Genomic DNA, 23,143 nt, shown 5'->3' with positions numbered 1-23,143 from the left:
CAGGATAGGGTATGGCTGGTGCCATCCATGGGTGGCTATACTATGGTGGCATGTCATGAGCATATGAGGATTGTGGTCGTAGGGGTCCAGTAGCCATAGTCCTGTAGCTCAAGAATAACTGAAACTTAACTTGTCTAAACTATCCTAACTCATTAATTTATCTAAACTTATCAATGTGAAATGAAGGTTTTCAACGGGACTGCTGAGCTCCGTGTCAGGCCAGGGACGGTTGAGAAGGAACTGAGGAGTCCGGGTCGCGCGCATGCTATATGACTCGCCAATGGCGCGCGAGGCAGGCACTGCGCAAGTGTGACCTGTGCTGGCACTGCTGCAAAACTCTCCGAGAAAAGGCGCAGGGATGCACCATCGTCTGGAGTGCAGCACCCACAGGGAGATCTCTCGAAGAAGAACCACTGCTTTAGAAGTACATAGAGTACGTAAGATTTCCTGCTTTGATCTACAGAAATTTTCAGAATAAAAACTATGTGAGAGAAGAGTGGATGTTCTGATCTGCTCCAATTTGCCAGCCTTATTGCCATAGGATTAGACCACTATGTCTAGACCATTGCTACTTGGTTTTTGGGAAACTACAGGTACATGGAAAATCAGATAGATAGATACATACACACATACATTCTTATCCTATCTATCTATATTACCAGAGGTAGCAACTTTCTCTTGATGAAGAGGTATGTCAGACTAAAATGGGACACACGGAACCCCAGAAATGTAGGGCTGGAAGAGACCTCAAGAGGCCATCTAGTCCATCCCCTTGCACTGAGGAAGGATTAAGTATACCTGTACATGGTTGATATTAGTCTTGAGCAACTGGAATAATACACGTCTTTAGGACTTGTCTGCATTACGGATTTTTGCACTTGCAAAGGAATGTTCAAGTAAACACTCTGTGCAGATGCACTACACCAGGGTGACTTACTCCAGGAGGTAAGTCACACACTGGCATGCACCTCACTTTACAATGAAGCGGCACATGTACACTGTCGGGTTTGCATTGGTGTAGAAACAATGGTACAAAAATCCCTAATGCTGACAAGCCCATAGTTTGGAAAATATCCCCAGTGCACAATTACTTGTGGACAAAAATAAACTTGGTTCCAGGAGTATTTTTTATAAAGCCAAAATTAAAATTGGTATTTGGGGGTTACTGATTCAACATGAAGAAAAGAAAACAAATATTTTTTATTATTTGTATATAGGGACCCCAAGAGAGATCAGGCTCCATTGTTCTAGGCACAGTACAGAGTTAGCAGGTCTTCACTAGACACGCTAAATCAACCCCTGATGCATCGATTGCATCGATCGTCAGAGCATCGATCCTGCGGTAGTGTAGACATAGTGTTACAGACTGTACTTGCCTGAAGAATTTACAGAATTATTGATGGGTCTTGACATTTCCATTATGTTCAGACTTCATTATCAGGATCTAACACATTATCATTAATATTTATGCCAAGTAAAAATTCTGTTTTCGTGTTCAATGTCAGCAGGAAGTTTGAAAATATTCAAAACAGAAAAATGAAAGGGATTACATTTCGAATAGGTTTTGTCTCCCAATTTTTTTTTAAGTCTATTTTCAAAAATTAAACCTGGAAATGGATCAGGCAAAAATAGTTCTTGTTCTTTTTCAATCAAAAACAAAAATATACAGAATTTCAAAAATGTTTACATGCTTACATGCAATAATTTTTAATTTAAAGGCAAACAGTTTGAGATTTAAGCACAATGAAAGTACTCTCTCTGTAAAGAAATCACAGAACAGATATATATGGAGGAAGTTCGCTTCATGCAAACTGACAAGAGCCAGGGAAACCCAAAGACCATCTATTTCAGTCATAAGTTTCCTAGCTTTTATTAATTTGCTTTCTTCTCTTTTAATGTTCGTTAAATATTTCTTCCACGTACTTAATTATATTAACTATTTTCAGGAACATGGGGCCAGATTTGAGGCATGCAGCTACTTTGTACCACACTGACAGTGTAACCTGAATCTACAATCAGTTTAATCAGCCCAAGGGGATTTCACCTGTGTATGGGTGAACTTCAAATGGCAGAGAGCCAATTTATGGGGCTCTTATTCTTTTGACCACTCTTGACATTGCAGGGAAAGAGGCATGGTCAGATGAAAAACAGCATTGATGACAAGGTCATGTGCTATACTAATCCTCGGCTGCATTTTCAGTACCCTCTAGCCGTTGCAGCCTGATGTTAAAGTAGCCATAAGGGGACCTAGCCTGCATACAACTGCAGCAGGACCAGGGGAGTGAAAAAAGTGAGCTTTAAACTTTCTTTGCCCTCTCCTCGCCCCTGACATTCGACCTGTGCAATTCAACCACATTCCAGAATCTGGCCCATGAGTGTTGACAATTATATACACAACTTCTATTGCACTAATGAAGCAATTCTCAATTTTTCCATTATACTTGATGAATGCTAGCATTCAATGAAAGAATTAACTTTTCATGATCTAGATAGAGTATCTGAGGATTTTAAGTATTAAGAAGCATCACAGAGGGACTGAAGCAAACATCATTCTTTTTACAGATTGGGCAATTCTCTTAATCACTTTTGATATCCCTATGTCACACAGAGTCTGTGGCAGTGTCTGGAATGAAACCCAGCTTTCTTCAAACCTCAGTCCTGGGCTCGTTTTAGTTGAACTGCCTATTTAAAAATGCATGGAAATTTACCTTGAGCTCATCAAATCGGAGTGTGAAATGAAGAATTTCTGCAAACTGCTTAGCAAGAGCCTGCTCTCGCTCCAGGTGCTGAGTTGGTGAATATGGAGTGCTTGTCAGGGCTCCCAATAGACCTCGCAATCCTGCCTCTAAATGAAGAAAGAAAATCAAAACATGTGAAAGGCTATCTGCTTCTACTATATATTAGTAGTTGACTTAAAGTGCTAAAATGTATGGTAATTCCATGATCTAAAGTGATTTTAAGATCAAATATGTTATAATTGGTTTTCATGGGGCATTTATACTGGAGATTACCCATGAATTGCTATTGATACAGAGCTTATATCTGACTGGATTCTACAGTAAACTAATTTTTCAAGTTGTTACATGACTACATTCAATTTTTGTTTGAAATTGACTCTACATTGGTAATGTCAGTCAATATTGCTATATGAAAAGCTATTCAATGTTAAGGAACAGAAATTAACAGTGACAACAAAATTTCCCTATCTTCAAAGGCCATATCAAAAAATTGGAAATGCAGCTAGTAGTTAAAGAGGCCAAGCAGTAATCTCTTAAAATTTGGCAGGTTACGTTTTATTTAAACAAACAAACAAAAAACAACAACTGTGTCATGAAATTATCTACTTAATTAAAAGATGCATTTCTAAGTATCTTTCAATCCACTAACCCAGAATGGAGAACTCTTCTGTCGGTTGAATATCTAATGAAGAAACTTTTAAACCTTAGCAGTAACGAGTGAGAAGCTAAGTTAATAAGTGGTCAGTTTCCTATGTTCTTTAGACATGTTTATGTAGACCTTCAAATGTTTTTGCTCCACAATTTTTTTCGGGGGTGGGGGGAGGTAGGACTGTGAGATGAGATTGCCTGAAGAAAGCAGAGTTTACCTTATTCATGAAATATGATCCTGCACTTAGCACTAATTTGCTAGTAATTGTGGAAGTGATATATACTGTTCAATAGACAGAGCCACCACAAATAGTTCTGAAAGTTCGATGCAGTTCCAGCTAAACATACACGGGACACTTTGATATATTGGATAATTACCATTTCTTAATACTGTAGTTCAAAGGGACATTCTGAAATCTTCTCTCTCTCACCAACAAAAGTTGGTCCAATAAAAATATTACCATCTTGTGTCTCTAAGGCCTGTAAAACTAAGTTAAGATTTCACTTTTTAATGGATTATATTTTTTCATTGTCAGGTGCAAGAAGATGCTACATTTTCTTGGAGACCACAAGAGGTTTCCAATGACTGTATGCTAACATACAAGGAAAGTTCATGGAAACATATTCCTGCAAGAAGTACAGTATGGTGAGGATGACATATTTTATCCTTCTTTTCAGTGGTGTAACTGGTTTGCCTCTACAACAGAGGGCAACGGTGCATGTTTTAAAGTAAGTGAAGTACCTCCTAGAGGACAATCAAATACAATTTGATCTGTGTATCCCCTCTAAATTTTCTTACTCAAAATCTAAAGTTGAGTGAAGTGATGGTTCCATGTGCAGCACAGAAATCTGAGGTAAGTGGAATCTCGCTCAATGGGATTTTGATGGGAAGTGCTATGGCACATTCCATATAGTGTCTTGGACCTGTTTGGTGTTATGAGTTACTTTTGAACTTAGCATAGTATCTCTGATCATGATCTTGAAACAGAGAGATATTGGTAGGAAAGTGCATAGTAGCTGATCAAGCCATGTTTGTACACAGAACATATGGCTTTTGCCTTGCTTCTGTAGAAGCACATTATGAATGGGCATTAAATTGTAATTCAGTGATGTACTCTCAAGTATACCAATTTACTCACTATCTGATATTCTTCCCTGGCAGATGTGTCACTCTCCCTGGGAGAAATGCTGACCGCTGTGGTACAGAGTATTCTTAGATCTCTCTCTCCTTCAAGTTCATGTAACGAGTCTCCACTTATTGAAGAAGGAGAATGGACTTTGTGAAGGCCTCTGGTTCTACCTTATTTAGCTGGGCAATTGTCATCACATCATACGCTACAAGATGTTTGTGCAACATGCTCTTTAATAGTTTTTATTGTCAGTCAGAATGTTGAGAGTTCTAGTGTTTATGCTCATCTTTTTCTCCTGGTATGATCAAATGCCCTGCGCTGAATGCTGTCTACGATGGACTCCTCTGTGCAAATAAGGCTTGCAGGTAGTTCCTATGCGGGAGACAGTGGTGTTACATCCCTGACCATCCCGGTTAATAGCCATCAATGGATCTATCCTCCATGAATTTATCTAGTTCTTTTTTGAAGCTTGTTATAGTTGTGGCCTTCACAACATCCCCTGGCAAAGATTCTACAGGTGAACTGTGCATTGTGTGAAGAAATACTTCTTTTTGTTTTAAACCTGCTGCCTATTAATGTCATTGGTGACTCCTAGTTCTTGCATTATGTGAAGGACTAAATAACATTTCCCGATTTACTTTTTCCACACTAGTTAAGATTTTATAGATTTCTATTATATCCCCACTTAGTCATCTCTTTTTCAAGCTGACAAGTGCCAGTCTTTTTAATCTCTCCTCTCCATACCCCTAATCATTTTTGTTGCCCTTCTTTGTATCTTTATCAATTCCAACATCTTTTTTGAGATAGGGTGACCAGATCTGCATGCAGTATTCAAGATGTGAGTGTACCATGGATTTATATAGAGGCAATATGATATTTTGTCTTATTATCTAACTGTAATGAAGCAGTGTGGCCTCCCTCCGAGCAAGAGGGGGAGGAAGCACCCTCTGTTCCCAAGTGGGCAGAGCCAGTTCTGACTCACCTCTCCCACTGGAAGGGGGTAACAGGAAGTATAAAGGGTGGGGCCTCCAGCTCAACTGGTGCTGAGACATTGAGGGAGGCAGACAGATCCTGTTCTTTCTTGGCCACTGACACTGCTGCCGAGCCCACTGGGGAACTTGCATCCGCCACGGACCTGCCAGGACTGCTGCTGGCCACCTACCCAGAAGAGATGGAGGACGCGCCGCTGATCTAGGTACACCCCGAGAGGAGGGGAGGAAGAGGCCCAGGGACAGCCGACAACCTCCGTTGCCTGAGGCATGGTCGGTGTGTTGTGGCATGATCTGCCTGAGGCATGGTCGGTGTGTTGTGGCTGGATTTCCCGCTGACCCAGCGGTGGACCACTCCACCATTGTTAGGACTGTGGGTCGGAGTCCAGTGCAGTAGGGAGCACCCGGACCCCGCCTGCCATCCCACTCCTGGGGTGGCAGCCTCCCCACACCAAGTCCAGTGGCCTGTGTTCGTTGGTCGCACACCGGAGCTAGGACGCCCAACTACTGGATTTGCTCTGGCTCTGCAACTAGAGGCCAGAGCTAATTAGCTACAGGCTTTGATCTGGCTCTGCATTAAGAGCCCTGAGCTGATCGACTATTGGGTTGCTCTGTCCCTGCTTCAAGGACTCAGAGCTAAGTGACTGCTGGGTTTGCTCTGGTTCCTGCCAAAGGGACCCCACCTGCTTAAGAAGTCCAGGGGTTATAGACTGTTGGCTATTTAGCCCCCCGCCTAAGGCCCCAGGCATTCACACTCCTGGGAGAACCTGTTTCTGCCTACGGGCCAGAACTGATTGCCTATCTGGGGGTTTGGCCCCGTTAGGCCAGTCGGGACATTAACACCTAACTTGCTAATTACCCTAAGAGTAAGCAGAGATCCCGATAGCGTAGTGAGGCAGTGTGCCCTCCCTCTGACCCAGAGGGGGAGGGACGACCACCCCTGACTACACTAACCCTTTTCCTAATGATTCCTAACATTGTTAGCTTTTTTGACTGCCACTGCACATTATGCGGATGTTTCCAGAGAACTATCCATAATGACTCCAAGATCTCTTTCTTGAGTGGTAACAGCTAATTTAGATCCCATCATTTTGTATGTATAGTTGAGATTATGTTTTCCAGTGTGCATTACTTTGCATTTATCAACATTCAATTTCATCTGCCATTTTGTTGCCCAGTCACCCAGTTTTGTGAGATCCCGTTGTAACTCTTTGTAGTCTGTTTTGGACTTAACTATCTTGAGTAATTTTGTATTGTATGCAAATGTTGCCATCTCACTGTTCATCCCTTTTTCCAGATCACTTATGAATATGTTGAACAGCAAAGGACCCAGTATTGACCCCTGGGGATATTTACCTCTCTCCACTGTGAAAACTGACTATTTATTCCTACCCTTTGTTTCCTATCTTTTAAACAGTTACTGATTCATGAGAGGATTTTTCCTCTTATCCCATGACAGCTTACTCTGCTTAAGAGCCTTTGGTGAGGGACCTTGTCAAAGGCTTTCTGGAAGTGTAAGTACACTATATCCACTGGATCACCCTTGTCCATGTTTGTTGACCTCCTCAAAGAATTCCAATATACTGGTAAGGCATGATTTCCCTTCACAAAAGCTACGTTGACTCTTCCCCAACCAATCACATTCACCTATGTGTCTGATAATTCTGTTCTTTATTATAGTTTCAACCAGTCTGCCTGGTACTGAAGTTAGTCTTACCAGCTTGTAATTGCCAGGACTGCCCTGGGAGCCATTTTAAAAAACTGGTGTCACTTTAGTTATCCTCCAGTCAACTGATACAGAAGCTGATTTAAATAATAGGTTATATACCACAATTAGTAGTTCTGCAATTTTATATTTGAGTTCCTTCAGAACTCTTGGGTGAATACCATCTGGTCCTGATGACTTATTACTGTTTATCAATTTGTTCCAAAACCTCCAAAAAGACATCTCAATCTGGGACAGTTCCTCAGATTTGTCACCTAAAAAGAATGGCTTAGGTGTGGGAATCTCCCTCACATTTGCAGTGAAGACTGATGCAAAGAAATCATTGAGTTTCTCCGCAATGGCCTTATTGTCTTTGACTGCTCCTTTAGCACCTCAATTGTCCAATGGCCCCACTGATTGTTTAGCAGGCTTCCTTCTTCTGATGTACTTAAAAAATGTTTTGCTGTTACTTTTTGAGTCTCTGGCTAGTATGAAGGATATCAATTCATTAGTTTACCACCTTTCAACTTACCTAGCCTTTGAGAAAATTCATAGAATTTCTTTAGCTTGCCTACTAGTGGAACGACTGCACCCCATGCCTTCTCCTGCAATTTTTCGTCAGTGGGATGCTGTATTGCCTTGAAAATTGAACACATGGATAAAGAAAAAAAAAAGTCACACCTCGCTTAACAACAGGAATCAAGACTAGGAAAGTTTTCTTTCATTCAAAATATGTATTAAAAGAGGTTGATCAGAGGTACTGATGGAAAACAAAAGAAGGGAGCGTTATTCTTTAGATTGTGGGAAGAGAACAGTTTCTCCCGACATTATGGTTGCAACCAGTGTCCTATTATGAGTCAGATTTTCATTGAAAATTATAAACTGGTGTCTTTCATCACATACTGTACCTGTTATGCACATTCTTTACACATACACAATGTGAAAATAATTAAGCACACTTTATTAACATAATACTTTATAGGATGTAAACACTATTATACAATTACTTATATGTAGATGATTTTTAAGTTGCCTAAAATACAAAAAAAGAAACAATTTACACAGTACAATCTACTTGTTCAAAGTAACTGCTTTAACGGGATACTCCAAGGGAATGAGTTTAGCCTAGTTTAATGATCATGGCTAGTACACAGAGTTAGTTTCAGCTACAGCAATCAGTATCAGGTAATGGGGAGGGAGAACCAACCACCTTTAGCTCATGGAATTTTTATACAACCAAGTCAATACTCCTGGCAGAATATGACACCAGGGAAAAGTGACTAGACATCTCAGGTAGTTGAGATTTTTTGGTGTTCTGACAGTAGCGCTGTGTCAGAACATTTGATATATAAGCATACTATATTAATTGCAGTTAGCTTTGCAGTATTTTGTAACATTTTATAGGAAAACATCTGTTCAAAAAATTAACTGTATAACTGAGTTCTAGAATAGCAAGTTATTCAACAATGTCAATCAAGAACTACATTTGCTTGTATTTGGAATTTTGCTTAAAAGAGGAACACTATTCAAATATTATCTGACCCTATTTGTACTTTTCAGATCATATAATGAGAAATTCAGATATGTTATTTCATGCAGAATTTTAGTATAAACAGTATATTTAATTCTATAAAATTATTTAGAAACATTTTACTGCAGTAAATATTAAAGTTTAGAGTAATTTCCTTTCTCTCCAAAACTAACAGGAAGCATAATGCAGGTAAACAATCTTATTGATTTTTTTCATCCGTACTGTAAGGTATTTGGGGAATTTAATATTCTTTTAAAATGTTTCCTAGTCTTAACCTTCCCTTCCCAGTCAACTTAGATGAGAAGTGTACATATATCACATATATCTTACAGGAAGGATACTGAAATTTTGAAAATAGACACTCTTGGAAAGAGTTGCTGTGTAAGATACCAACAGGCAGGAAGTTTAGAAATTCTAATGTTCCGGCATAATATTTGTGAACTGATACACTTTTATTTTCATGTCTAATTTATACTGGTTACTACATTGTTTTACTTCTTGTTCACTGTTTTCTTACAAGTCTTGCTGCAAACCTTGTGTTTCAGTCATTACTTTTGAACTAATTCTTATTTGTAAAAAATGTTAGCTGATTTCTAACAGTGTGGAGGTATAAGGTGGGAGTTTTTGTATTAACACTCCATTTCTCTCTCCTTCCCTGGTTCTCATCATTGTGGACATACTCAGATTACTCAGTGGTGTCCCAATACAGTAACTCCTCACTTAAAGTTGTCCCGGTTAACACTGTTTCATTGTTATGTTGCTGATCTATTAGAGAACATGCTCATTTAAAGGTGTGCAATGCTCCCTTCTAACGTTGTTTGGCAGCCGCCTGCTTTGTCCACTGCTTGCAGAAAGAGCAGCCGGTTGGAGCTGGCTGGTGGGGGCTTGGAACCAGGGTGGACCGGCAGCTCCCCATCAGCTCCCCTAAGTTCCCTGTGCAGCAGCCGCCCAGGAGGCTATCAATTGCCGGGCAGTTCAGCTGTCCCTCCCCCCACAGGGTACAAATATTTGATAATGGGCTCTTCAATCTAGCAGAGAAAGGTATAACACGATCCAATGGCTGGAAGTTGAAACTAGACAAATTTAGACTGGAAATAAGGGATAACTGGAATGGCATAACTTTTTAACAGTGAGAGTAATTAACCATTGGAACAATTTATCAAGGGTTGTGGTAGATTCTCCATCACTGAGAATTTTTAAATCAAGATTGGATATTTTGCTAAAAGATCTGCTCTAGGAATTATTTTTGGGAAAGTTCTATGGCCAGTACTACACCGGAGGTCAGCCTAAATGATCACAATGGTCCCTTCTGACCTTGGAATCTATGAACATTGAGGTTGTGCTCAGCTTTGCATTAAGAGCTGTTCAGGTCTGCAAAGTTTGACTTTTTTCTAGTCTATTTTTCTTTTAAATAAGTTGGACTTAAGAGCAGACCAGAGAAGTACCGTGTGGTGCCTTTTTAAACTCCACTGATGGTGATGTGTATATAAAATTAGTTAACAGGTCTAGGCAATTTCCACAGACCTTTAGTTACTTGCAGTAGGATTACCTCTGCAGAAGAGTTGTCATATTGGCTTGGCTGAGGACAACAATAGGACTTCATATACTTTTGGGGCATGGTGCATTGAGCTGAGAACTATGAATTCTCTCGGAATGTGAGGACTGCCAGCTCCACCGTTTTATTGGAAGCAAGGAACAACTGGAACAAGCTATTAGAGAGGGAAACCACTACCCCAAATCTGATTCTAGTTCAGATAGGACTATTAAAATGTATTATGGGGGCATTTCTTGTCTCTCAAGAGTTGCACAGCAATTTTTCTCAGCAAGCAAAAAGATGGCTCCAGCCCTGCAAACTCACCTATGAATCTGAAAGGCAAGTTATGTTCTTTCTGGCTCATGCATTATTATAAGTAATAAAGATTCTGCAATTTCATCTTAGTTAACAACCCTTACATGTGTGGTCAGACAAAATCTTCTATAGTCTCCAACAGCTGTGTTAGCTTGCAGTGGTAAACAAGAAATAAAAAAGTTGTTTTAGTCAGTCAAGTCAGCAAATGTTAATGAATACACACAGAAAGCAGATCTCTGTCTCAGGTTAGTGACCCAAGATCCAGCAGCAAGAATCCTGTTAAGATAAAAGCTTTTGAGGGAACATATTTTTATTACTTAACTATGTGCATTTAATATAAAAGTTACTGAAGACAAATATGGTAGCCAGTGATTTTTTTAAAATCACATTTTAAAGTAGAACCATACTTCAAAGTAGTAATATTTTCATTTCAGATTATTAATACAATAGTTCCTGCCAGAGAAGCTGAAAATCAGCTCTTATCTATCTGTTCCGGGTTATGTACACCAATAACACTTTATAGAATTGTGTGTATGATCACAAAATATCTAACAATGCTTTACCTCTCGTATTTCGTGGCCAGCTCCTCTGTATGACTGTAAGTCTTCCAGGATTCCTTCTGCATCCTTTAGCACTACATTCACCTGATTATAAATTTCCTTTTCAGATTCTGTAGGCTGGGCATCTAAACAGTAGGAGAGCATATTAAATAATTTAACTGCGTGAGTTTTTAAGAAGTCCACCATGATCTATAGGACAAAGTTCCTAATCAATTCTTGTATAACTATTATTCCATTTACTGCATAAAGCTACCACGACATCTCTGAGAAACTTTACAAAGATAACTACAGTCATGTATATTCCCCCATCATTGTTTGGATCTGGAACCTTTCGTGTATGAGGTATACAGGCAGCAGGGATGTTAAAACCTTCCAGATTACCACACTAACCATGGTTAGTTACCATTTTAAGGGTTTTTTATTAAAATTTACAAGTTTTAATATGTTTTTATTTATCAAACCATACTAGGATTTATTTTCACCTTTAGGATACAGTAGGAACTCAGTGGAAGAGCCATAGGTGAGTTATGGAAAGACACACTAATTAAGGATACACTAAAAGTGTTATAAAACAAGGTAGTCTTATCTACTTTCATTTTTAAAAAATTGCACGCTTTTATATATTTTAAGTTTTTGGAAGCAGGAACTGTATTTTTGTGTATTCTTTATAGCCCTGTGCACATTCTCAGTTCTGAATATATTAAAATATAAATGCCAATTAAGGGCCAGTAATCTAATTGGTCATGAGAAGATCCATTCTAATTGTCTCAAAGACAGATGCAACAAATTGTTAAAGCCACCTGTGCAGACTCTCCTGTATACTGTCTATAATTGGGATATATTGTTATCCCACATAATAGGATAATTAAATCTCTTTCTTTCAGATATAAGACACTCTCCATCTCTGCGTATCATTTAAGTAATGCTATATTTGCCTAATAAACACAAAAATAATTAATAAAAACAATGTATATTTTAAGAAATGTCGTAACATTTTTGTGGTCTAACAAGTTTTTTTTTGTTTTTTGTTTAAAATATTTAGGAGTATCATCCCTAATCCAAACGTTTTATTTCATAAATTATTTATCTGAGGTGAGATCAGATTGTGAGAAAAAAAGTTATAAAAGAATACAATTTTGGATCCTTTTATATCCCTAGCTGGTAATTATGGTGTCAGAAAGAAAAGCTATTCAGACCAATGAAACCGGTCATTACTTCTGAACTCTGCAACTTTAACACTGACACTATTTTTTAGCTAGCTACACTGGCAAAATGAGTTAGGAAATAAACTTTCAAAGGTAAATTAATCTAAAATTTTCAAAGTACAAAATCCAGGTAATTATACTGACCAAATAAAAATTATTTTTCTAGGAAGAATTATCTGCAAACAATTGATCACTAATGCTTATATTTCATGCTTTAGGTGCAGCTAGGACTGTAAAAGTTTAATGTAACTAATCAATACCACATTAAAGGTAAATTAGTGTAAAGGATCTTCTCTCCATGATACAAATGTATAACTCCCATGAAAGTTGATGGAAGTTGCGCACACCCATCAACTGGAGCGCACATCCGTTAATTTTACACATTGTGGAAAACAGTCCTAATGCATGGATCATGATGGAACAAAAAGGTTACACACACATTGTCTTTCTGGTTTTGGTATATTCAGTTTTGTTAAACCACAAAAATAGGACATCTATGTTAAGTGTATAAAGATGGGGCATTGTTAGCAAGTGCACCTAAGTAGACCTTGCAACAGTTTATTAATACTTAACATTTCAATATTAAGAAGTGTCTGAACACAAGGAAGCTTGCTGCTCCCTTTCTAAAAGGAAAAAATAGCACCACATTGATTAGGCCTTGACTACAGAAATAACTGGCCAACATTTTTGAGACTGTCATAGAAAAGTCAGATTTATAATTTTGAAAGCTGCTGAAGACTCCTGTAAGAAATGAAGATAAAAAATGGGGGGAAATAGCAGACAGGTAAGCAGCAGTTTACTATTAACAGTTCATGTACAAACATGAAATGCTATAGTACATGAAATACTATAGGACAGTACAGTCTAATATAAAGCTCTGTAGCATTCCAGAGTATTTGCATTGTTAAATAATTCAATCAAGACTTGCCACTTTGGTTCTCTTATACTGAATACATCTCCTGTAACCTTAAAGCTTTTCCATTACTCTTCCTTGCTTCACCCTCCTTATAAAGGGTGCTCCTTCTAGACACTGACAGAGTAGTAGACGGATTTGTGAAGATACTAGCCAATGTCAGAAATTCTACACAGAATGGATATGCTGAATTGATGCATTAGGGTAGATTATGCTCTTCATTTCTGAAGTCATCTGAGGTGACACCACCTAGATATTCATCTCTGGGGATTGGAAGTAGGGCTGTTTCAGTTAAGGGTCTCTGGCTATGGAGCTCATTCCCTCAGGATGGTTAGGGCAGTGAATGAGGAGAGGGAAGGATGTTTATGCCGCAGTTCATTTTAAAGATAATCATTTAATGACTGGTTGAATTTATCTATGTCATGCACCCAGAACAGGATGAGGGGTTGATACAATTATTCATTCTAAAGCAAAGCTGAAAGAGCTCCCCCTCTTGCTTATATAACAAGCTCAGGATTCTACATTTCCCTTGTAACACCTGATGACAACAAAAACATCCAAAGCTCTCTGAAATGTTTAAATGGTTGAGGTTGTCAATTGTTTCTGGGGGAAATTACAATCTTAGATCTTTCAGGTAAACAGGCTAACTTCACCTTATACTTGCTGTTACCAATGCAGTCCTGGGATGCATAAAAAGGGGAAACTTGAGTAGTAGAGAGATTATTTTACCTCTATATTTGGCACTGGTGTGACCACTGCTGGAATACTGTGCCCAGGTATGGTGCCCATACTTCAAGAAGGATGTTAATAAATTAGAGAGGACTCAGAGAAGAGCCATGAGAACGATTAAAGTATTAGAAAACATGCCGTATCATGATAAGCTAAATAGATTAAGCTCTTTGAGTCTAACTGAGAGAAGGTTAAAGGGTGACTCGATTACAGTCTACAAGTATTTACACAGGGAACAAATATTTGATAATGGGCTCTTCAATCTAGCAGAGAAAGGTATAACACGACCCAATGGCTGGAAGTTGAAACTACACAAATTTAGACTGGAAATAAGGTGTCAATTTTTAAAGATGAGAGTAGTTAACCATTGAAACATTTTACCAACGATTGTGGTGGATTCTCCTTTACTCAGAATTTTAAAATAAATATTGGATGCTTTTCTAAAAGATATGCTCCAGAATTATTTTGGGGAAGTTCTATGGCCTGTGCTTTACAAGAGGTCAGACTGGATGATCACAATGGTCACTTCTGGCCTTGAAAACTATGAATTTACGTTTCTAAATTAGAAGCTAGAAAGACTGGCCAATTTATTTCAAGCAACTGATGAGTTCTTTTAGAGCTAACCTTCAATGAATTTTAAAATATAATTGGTATGGGAAGGCACTAGATTCAATATATATCTAGGAGTTCAGAAAAACTATACAGTATTGCATTGAAGTAATAAGAACTAGTAAGAATATGAGCGCTGTCACACGGGCTGAATAGTGGTTGAAGGACAGTACATAAGAGTATGACAGACAGTTTATCAAATACCGGGGATGTGGGTGCCCATTGTAGTGCCAGAAGTGAATCTAACTTAAGAGGGACAAGGATTATTAAGGATAGTTTCAACAATGAAATTGAGCAACAAATAATTTACGCTGCATATCAGTAAATACTTCCCTAATGTCAAGTTCTATTGCACTGTGAAATATTCTCCCCAGAAGTAGCAGCAAAGGAGCCAGGAAAGAGAGCTGTAAAAAAGGGAGGTTGAGTAGGAGTTCGTAGGGGAGAGAAAGAGAGAGAGATGGGGGGGAAGGGTTCCTACTCTTCTTGACTGGAGCTTAGAAAGGAAAGCTATGACTGCTACACAGACAGCAGTGCTAGTGACCCAAAGAATGGAAGAAACAATTAAGATGAGTGGATGTGGAAGCCATGGGATTTACATTATTCTGGAGTGGGTATCTGGAAGCTGCTTTGCTTGTATAAAGTGCCACCTGAAGATCTGAGGTTTGGAGACGCAGCTAGAAACTATGGTTCAGTTTTGAAGGGGATTGGAGTGTATGATGGAGGGAAGGAGAGAGGAGGCTGAAGGGAAACCTCAAGACTTGGAGATGGATACTGGACCAGAGCACTGTGAGGTAGACTGCTGGATGAGGAAAGTGGCCAATGAAAGCATGCGACTATGAGAACAAGGCAGAGGAAAAGATTGGCTAGAGCAGTGGTCTCCAAAGTGGGGTGCGCGCAACCCAGGGGGTGCGCAAGAGGATCCTTGGGGGTGCGTGGCAGGAGGAGTGCTTTGGGGGGGGGCGCTTCGTCAATTTGGGCGGGAGTCAGAGCGGCTTTTTTTTTGCTTCATCAGTTCGGGCGGGAGTCCGAGCGGCTTTTTTTTTTTTTTTGCTTTGGCAAAAATGGTAGAGCTGGTGCGGCATGGGGTACGTGCTCAAAAAATTTTTTACTGATGGGGTGCGCAATCACTAGAGAAGTAGAAACAGATATGAGGAATAGCTTACTGAGTTGGAAAATAAAATGTAGAGACAGGCAGTAACAAGATGAGAGAGCAAGGAAGAAGAGAAGAGCAGCTAATAAGAGGGAAAGACAATGGAGATAGCCAGAATTCAGAGTCCCAGAAAGAAAGAGGATGATGCACAAAAGACTGCAAGTGAGAAAAGAAGACAAGACGACTTGCTGCTAGAAAGAACAGAGAAGGGGGAAGGCTGGAGAATCGCACCCATACCAGAAAGGGGCAGGTCTACTAATTGGGGACTCCCTACTAAGAAGAGGAACAGACAGGCCTGTAACCAGAGCTGATCTCAAGAACAGAAGGATGTGTTGTCTACCAGGAGCTAAGATACAGGACGTGGTCCTGAGGCTAAAGAAGATCCTAATGGAAGTGGGAAAGAATCCACTGATTGTCCTTTATGTCAGAACAAACGATATTGCTAGTCTTCCTTGATGCATCTCAGCAAAAATCTGTGCCAGGCTGGGGAAGACACTTAAAGAAATGGAGGCTCAGGTGATCTACAGTGGGATTCTACCTGTCCCTAGAAAAAAGAGAGAGGTGAAACAAGATTATGGTTATCAACAAATGGCTTAGCCAATGGTGCTATAAGGAGGGCTTTGGGACATTCAACCACTGGCAGGCATTCACAGACAGAGAACTGTTCTTATGGGATGAACTCCACCTGAACAGGAAGGGAAATAACTTCTGGGATAGATGTTGGGACAACTGATAAAAAAGCTTTCAACTAGGAATCTGGGGGAGACAGCTGGGAGATACTCATATTATCTCCACACGTGATGCTAATACTGAATGGTAGGAAAATTAAGTAAAAGATGGAGAAAGGAACAACAAAGGGTAGGAAAATAGGCAACAAGAGGAAACAGTGTCAATACGAATGAAAACAACAGTCAGGTAGGCTGTAGCTAGTTGGGCAAGGAATCTGGGTAAGGCCAAGCAGAAACAACTAAGATGTCTGTACACTAATGCAACGAACACAGGTAACAAAATGGAGGAATTTGAATTACTGGTGTAGGAAGTGAAACCAGATATTATAGGGAAAACAGAAACATGATGGGATAATAGTCATGACTGGAAAACAGGTATTGAAGGGTATGTGCTGTTCAAGAAAGACAGAAATAAAGGGAAAGGAGGTTGAGTAGCATTGTGTATTAATGACAAGGTAGACTGTAAAGGAATTAAAAGTGATGGAATGGAAAAAATGGTATTTGTTTGGGTCAAAATCACTTTGGGAAAGAAAGGTAACAAAAGCTCCAGTAGAATAGTGCTTGGGGTCTGCTACAGACACCCCCAAGATCCAATTTGGATATGGATAGAGTCCTCTTTAATATTTTTAATGAAATAAATACTACTGGGAATTGTGTGATTATGGGAGACTTTAATTTCCCAGATATAGATTGGAGGACAAATGCTACTAATAACGGTAGAAAACAGATATTCCTGGATGTGACAGCTGACAGATTTCTTCACCAAATAGTCATTAACCAACAAGTAGAGAAGCCATTTTTGATTTAGTATTGGTAAATATTGAGGAACTCTCAGAAAAAAGTTTCCTGCTTTTCGTAACTGTTGTTCTTCGAGATGTCCTGCTCATGACCATTCCATTCTAGGTGTGCGCATGCCCACGTGTGTGGGTGTTGGAGATTTTTTGCCTTAGTAGTATCCATAGGGTTGGCAGCAGCGCCCCCTTGAGTGCTGTGCTCGTGTGCCGGTATATTAGGCGCCGCTGAACCTACGCCCTCTCAGTTCCTTCTGGCTGGTCAGCGCATAATGGGACGTAAACGTGTGGACAGACGACCAGGTAGCCGCTCTACAGGTCTCCTGGATCAGCACCTGGGCGAAGAAGGCTGCAGATAAATAACAGGAGTACTTGTGGCACCTTAGAGACTAACAAATTTATTAGAGCATAAGCTTTCGTGGGCTACAACCCACTTCTTCGGATGCATATAGAGTGAAACATATATTGAGGAGATATATATATATACACACATACAGAGAGCATGAACAGGTGGGAGTTGTCTTACCAAGTCTGAGAAGCCAATTAAGTAAGAGAGGAGAGGAAAAAAAAAAAAAAATCTCCTCAATATATGTTTCACTCTATATGCATCCGAAGAAGTGGGTTGTAGCCCACGAAAGCTTATGCTCTAATAAATTTGTTAGTCTCTAAGGTGCCACAAGTACTCCTGTTATTTTTGAGGATACAGGCTAACACGGCTGCTACTCTAAAGGCTGCAGATGATGCTTGAGCTCTAGTCGAGTGTGCTTTAACTATTGCCGGTGGAGGCACACTCGCCAGCTCGTAGCAGTATCGGATGCAGGCTGTGATCCAGGACGAAATCCTTTGGGCAGAGACAGGGCGACCTTTCTTCCTGGCTGCCATGAACAGCTGCGTTGACTTACGGAACGACTGTGTCCTATCGATACAGATGGCCAGTGCTCTCTGGACATCCAGGGCGTGTAACCTGCGCTTCTCTTCGGATTTATGGGGCTTCAGAAAGAAGACCGGTAAGAAAATGTCCTGGCTGGTATGAAACTGGGAAACTACCTTGGGCAGGAACATCAGGTGCAGTCTCAGCTGGACCTTATCTTTGTAGGACACCATATAGGGTGATTCTGACTTAAGTGCTCTGATCTCAGACACTCTGTGGGCAGACATAACTGCCACCAGGAACGCAAACTTCCAGGAGAGAAGGAGAAGAGAGCAGCAAGCCAGAGGTTCGAAGGGAAGCTCCATGAGCCTCGACAGCATGAGATTCAAATCCCAGGGAGGGACAGGATCCTGGACATGAGGATAAAGATGCTCCAGACCTTTCAAGAACTGGGCCTTCATGTCATGAGCGAAGACCGACCTGCCTTGGAACGGATGGTGGAAAGCCAAAATAGCAGCTAGGTGGACGCTGACTGACGACAGGGACAAACCCTGAAGTTTGAGGTGCAGAAGATAGTCTGGAATCACCTGCAGCGAGGCCTGCGAGGCCTGGATGTGCTGAGCCGAGGCCCAGCATATGAATCTTTTCCACTTAACCCAGTAGGTCGCTCTGGTGAAGGGCTTTATGCTACCCAACAAGAACGGTTGCACCCGGGTCGAGCATTCCCACTCTTCCACATTTAGCCATGCAGCCGCCACGCTGTCAAGTGCAACACCTCCAGGTTCAGATGCAGGAGACTGCCGTGGTTCTTGGACAGTAGGTCCGGCTTGAGAGGGAGCCGCAGCAGCCAGGCTAACGAAAGGTCCAGCAGCATGCCGAACCAGTGCTGGCGAGGCCACTCGGGGGCTATCAGGATAACCCTCACCCTGTCCTGTTTGATTTTCCTGTCTGTGGGGTCAACGGCACTGGCTGGAAGGTGTACATCAGGGCTCCCGGCCACGGACGCAGGAAAGCATCTGACAGGGAATCCTTGTCCATCCCCTGGAGTGACCAGAACACATGGCATTTCCTGTTCTGGTGGGACATGAACAAGTCCACCTGGGCAGTTCCTCACTTTCCCCTTGCCCAATGATCCATGGCCCTTGTTGCCCAGTGCCAGGGAGCCATGCTTTTTGGTCTTCTTTTTGGACACCAGCAATGGGGAATGGTGCTAGGGGCGCACTGCACACCGAGGCCGAGGTACTTGGTGAGTCCTGGCAGGGCTGCATGGAGGCCGGATGCAGGACAGACTCCCTGAGAAGAGTCCGTAGCCGAATAGCCCGCTCCTTTTGTGTGCGAGGCCAGAAGTTTTTACAAATTCAGCACTTATCTCTAACGTGTGATTCCCCTAAGCACTTGAGGCAGCTGCCATGGGGGTCATTTACAGGCATAGGTCTGTTGCAGTCCACGCAGGGCTTAAACCCAGGAGTCCGGGGCATGCCCCTCCTGGGGCGAAGTCCCTGCTGGGACCCTAACTGCTAACTACACTTAACAACTACTTAACACTAACTACTATAAACAAACTATTTATAAAGGCCCTAAGGCTCAAAGTCAGTAGACGAAAAACCGCTAGCCCTTGCAATGCAAGGAAAGGTGCTCAGACTAACCACCATGGGAGATAAAAAAGAACTGAGAGAGCATAGGGTCAGTGGCGCCTGATATACCGGCGCATAAGCGCGGCACTCAAGGGGGCGCCACTGCCGATCCTATGGATACTTCTAAGGCAAAAATCTCCGACAACCACGCACGTGGGAGCGTGCGCACCTAGAATGGAATCGATATGAGCAAGCACTTTAAGAAAAACTGCTTATAGAAGACAATCAAAAGCTATGTGCACACTACCACTTACTGTGGTATAACGTACGTCACTCAGGGGTGTGAATAAGCCACCTCTCTGAGCGACGTAAATTACACCGACCTAAGCGTCGGTGTGTACAGTGCTATGTTGGTTGGAGAGCTTCTCCTGCTGACATAGCTACTGCCACTCGCGGGGGCTGGAGTAATTAAGTCGACAGGAGACCTCTCTCCCATCAGTTTAGAGTGTCTGCACTAGCAGGGCTACAGCGGTGCAGCTGCACTGCTGTAAGCTCTGTAGTTTAGTCATAGCCTTAGTTCAAGTGATCAAAAGTTAATTCAGTTTAAATTAAACAGAAGGATAAACAAAAATAGGTCTTCAACTAGGGTCCTTGATTTCAAAAGGGCAAACTTTAAAAAAAATTAAGGGAATTAGGGAAGTGGACTGGACTGAACTGAAGACCTCAAGGATCTGACTGTGGAGAAGGCTGGGAATTACTTTAAATCAAAGTTGCAGAAGCTATCTGAAGACTGCATCCCAAGCAAGGGAAATAAATTGTAGGGAAAGGTTGCAGACCTAACTGGATGAACAAACACCTTAAATAGGTTATTAAGAGAAAGCAGAAAGTCTACAAGGAATGGAAGAAGGGATGGATCAGCAAGAATCTCTTGGAGATCAGAAAGTGTAGGGAAAGTGAGAACTGCCAAAAGCCAAGCAGAGCTTGACCTTGTGTAGGAAATTAAAACCAACAGTAAAAGGTTCTTTAGCAATACACACAAAAAGAAAACAAGGAAAGAAGGAGTGGGACCACTAAGCACTGAGGATGAGGTGGAGATTAAAAATAATGTAGACACAACCCAACACCTGAATGAATACGTTGCCTCCGTTTTTAATAAGAATAATGAGGTGCTTGAGGACAGTGGTAGGGTGACTAATGGGCATAAGGATATGGAAGTAGAAGTTACCACATCCTGTGTGGAAGCCGAACTCAAACAGCTTAATGGGACCAAATTGGGGGACCTGAATAAAGTCCATCCAAGAATATTAAAGGAACTGGCACATGAAATTGCAATCCCAACTGGAAAGATTTTTAATGAATCCAGGACCCCGGGGTCATACCTTCTGATTGGAGAATTGCAAATAAAAATACCTATATTTTAAAAAAGGAAAAGAACAGTTATCCAGGAAACTACAGGCCTCTTAATTTGACCTCCATTGTATGCAAAGTCTTAGAATAAATTTTGAAAGAGAGAGTAGTTAAAGATATAGAGATAAATGGTAACTGGGATAAAAGGAACGTGGTTTTACAAAAGGTAAATCATGCCAGACCAACCTGATTTTATTCTTTGAGAAGATAACCAATTTTCTAGACAAAGGAAATGCAGTAGATCTAATCGATCTGATTTTCAGTAAATCATTTGATACAGTTCCACATGGAAACTAGTTGATTTGGAGAAGATAGGGATTAATGTGAGAACTGGTTAAAGGGAAGACTACAACAGGTCATACTGAAAAGAGAACTGTCAGGCTGAAGGGAAATTACTAGTGGAGTTCCCTCAGGGATCCATCCTTGGACCAATCTTATTCATTAATGATCTTGGCACAAAAAGGGGAGTGTGCTAATGAAATCTGCGGATGATACAAAGTTAGGAGGGTCAGCCAATACAGAGGAGGACCGGAATATCATACAGGAAGATTTGGATGACCTGAAAAACTGGAGTAATAGAAATGGAATGAAATTTAGTAGTGCAAAGTGCAAGGTCATGCACTTATGGACTAACAACAAACTAGGGATGTATCAGTTGGAAGTGACAGGGAAGGGCAAAGACATAGGTTTATTGGTTGATTACAGGATGACTATGAACCACCAATGTGATGTGGCCATGGAAAAGGCTAATGAAATCATAGGATGTAGCAGATGAAGTATTTTTTGTAGAGATAGGAAAGTGTTATTACCATTATACAAGGCATGGGTGAGACCTCCTCTGAAATACCGCGTGCAATTCTGGTCTCCCATTTTTAAGAAGGATGAATTCAAAATGGAACAGGTGCAGAGAGAGGCTACTAAGATGACCAGAGGAATGGAGAACCTATTTTGCCAGAGGAGTCTTAAGGAGCTTGGCTTGTTTAGCCTAACAAAAGAAAGGCTGAGGGGAGTGATAAACACCAGGGAGGGAGAGGAGTTATTTAATTTAAGGGCCAATGGTGGCACAAGAACAAATGCATATAAACTGACTGTCAACGAGTTTAAGCTTGAAATTAGATGAAGTTTTGTAACAATCAGAGGAGTGATGCCCTGGAACAGTGGGGGCAAAAAACCTAACTGGTTTCAAGTTTGAGCTTAATCAGTTTATGGAAGGGATGGTAGGATGAGATTGCTCAACGGCATATGGCCCATCCACAACTGCTATTAGCAAATATCTCCAATGGTTGCAGATGGGACACTAGATAGGGTGGGCTCTGAGTCACCATAGCTCTTTTCCAGGTGTCTGGCTGGTGTGTCTCACCCATATGCTCAGGGTTTAACTGATCACCATATTTGAGGGTTGGAAAGGAATTTCCCCCCAGGTCATATTGGCAGAAAGCCTGGTGGGTGGGGGTTGCCTTCCTCTGCAGCATGGGCCATAGGTCACTTTCTGGCTTTAACTAGAGTAAATGGTGGATTCTCTGTAATGTCTTTACATCAAGATTTGAGGACTCTGGATTCTATTTGTTTTTCATCTTTACTTGTTGAGTACTAATCAATATTTGCTCTTTTGAAGCAATTACACCAACCAATAAGGTGCACTGTCATCACCCTCTACTGCCTTGTTCCAGCGGCTCCTGTATGTGCTTTCACAAATAACCACACCATACTGTCCCCACCATAGCTCTGCCCCTTACACTGGTGGTCTTATAATGTTGGTGCACGGTAGGGTGACCAGACAGCAAGTGTGAAAAATCATGACGAGGGTGGGAGGTAATAGGTGCCTATATAAGACAAAGCCCTAAATAGCGGGACTATTCCTATAAAATCGGGATATCTGGTCACCCTAGTGCACGGACATAAGTAGAAAACAAAAGGCCACTATTGGTTTTCAGATATTTAAGGAGTATTACAACAATGCCGAGTTTAAAACCACCAGTGTTGCAACACACTGACAATATCTAAAGGGAAAGCCAA

At 41.0% G+C, this 23,143-nt stretch overlaps 1 protein-coding gene across 3 annotated transcripts in view; it reads right to left on the bottom strand.

Moving 5' to 3' along the window:
* Positions 1–23,143, bottom strand: part of CYRIB (CYFIP related Rac1 interactor B) — a 157,662-nt gene that overhangs the window by 15,393 nt on the left and 119,126 nt on the right. For all 3 annotated transcript variants that reach the window (XM_065398201.1, XM_065398204.1, XM_065398202.1), the window contains exons 5-7: positions 11,154–11,275; positions 7,743–7,848; positions 2,709–2,845 (exon numbers count right to left, since the gene is read on the bottom strand). In XM_065398201.1, coding sequence (XP_065254273.1) covers positions 2,709–2,845; positions 7,743–7,848; positions 11,154–11,275 — 365 coding nt within the window. The remainder of the gene's footprint in view (positions 1–2,708; positions 2,846–7,742; positions 7,849–11,153; positions 11,276–23,143) is intronic.

This window comes from Emys orbicularis, chromosome 2, assembly GCF_028017835.1.
Source record: "Emys orbicularis isolate rEmyOrb1 chromosome 2, rEmyOrb1.hap1, whole genome shotgun sequence".
Lineage (NCBI taxonomy): Eukaryota > Metazoa > Chordata > Testudines > Emydidae > Emys > Emys orbicularis.
The sequence above is the reverse complement of the archived record's forward strand: the minus strand, read 5'-3'. Positions and strand labels throughout refer to the sequence as shown.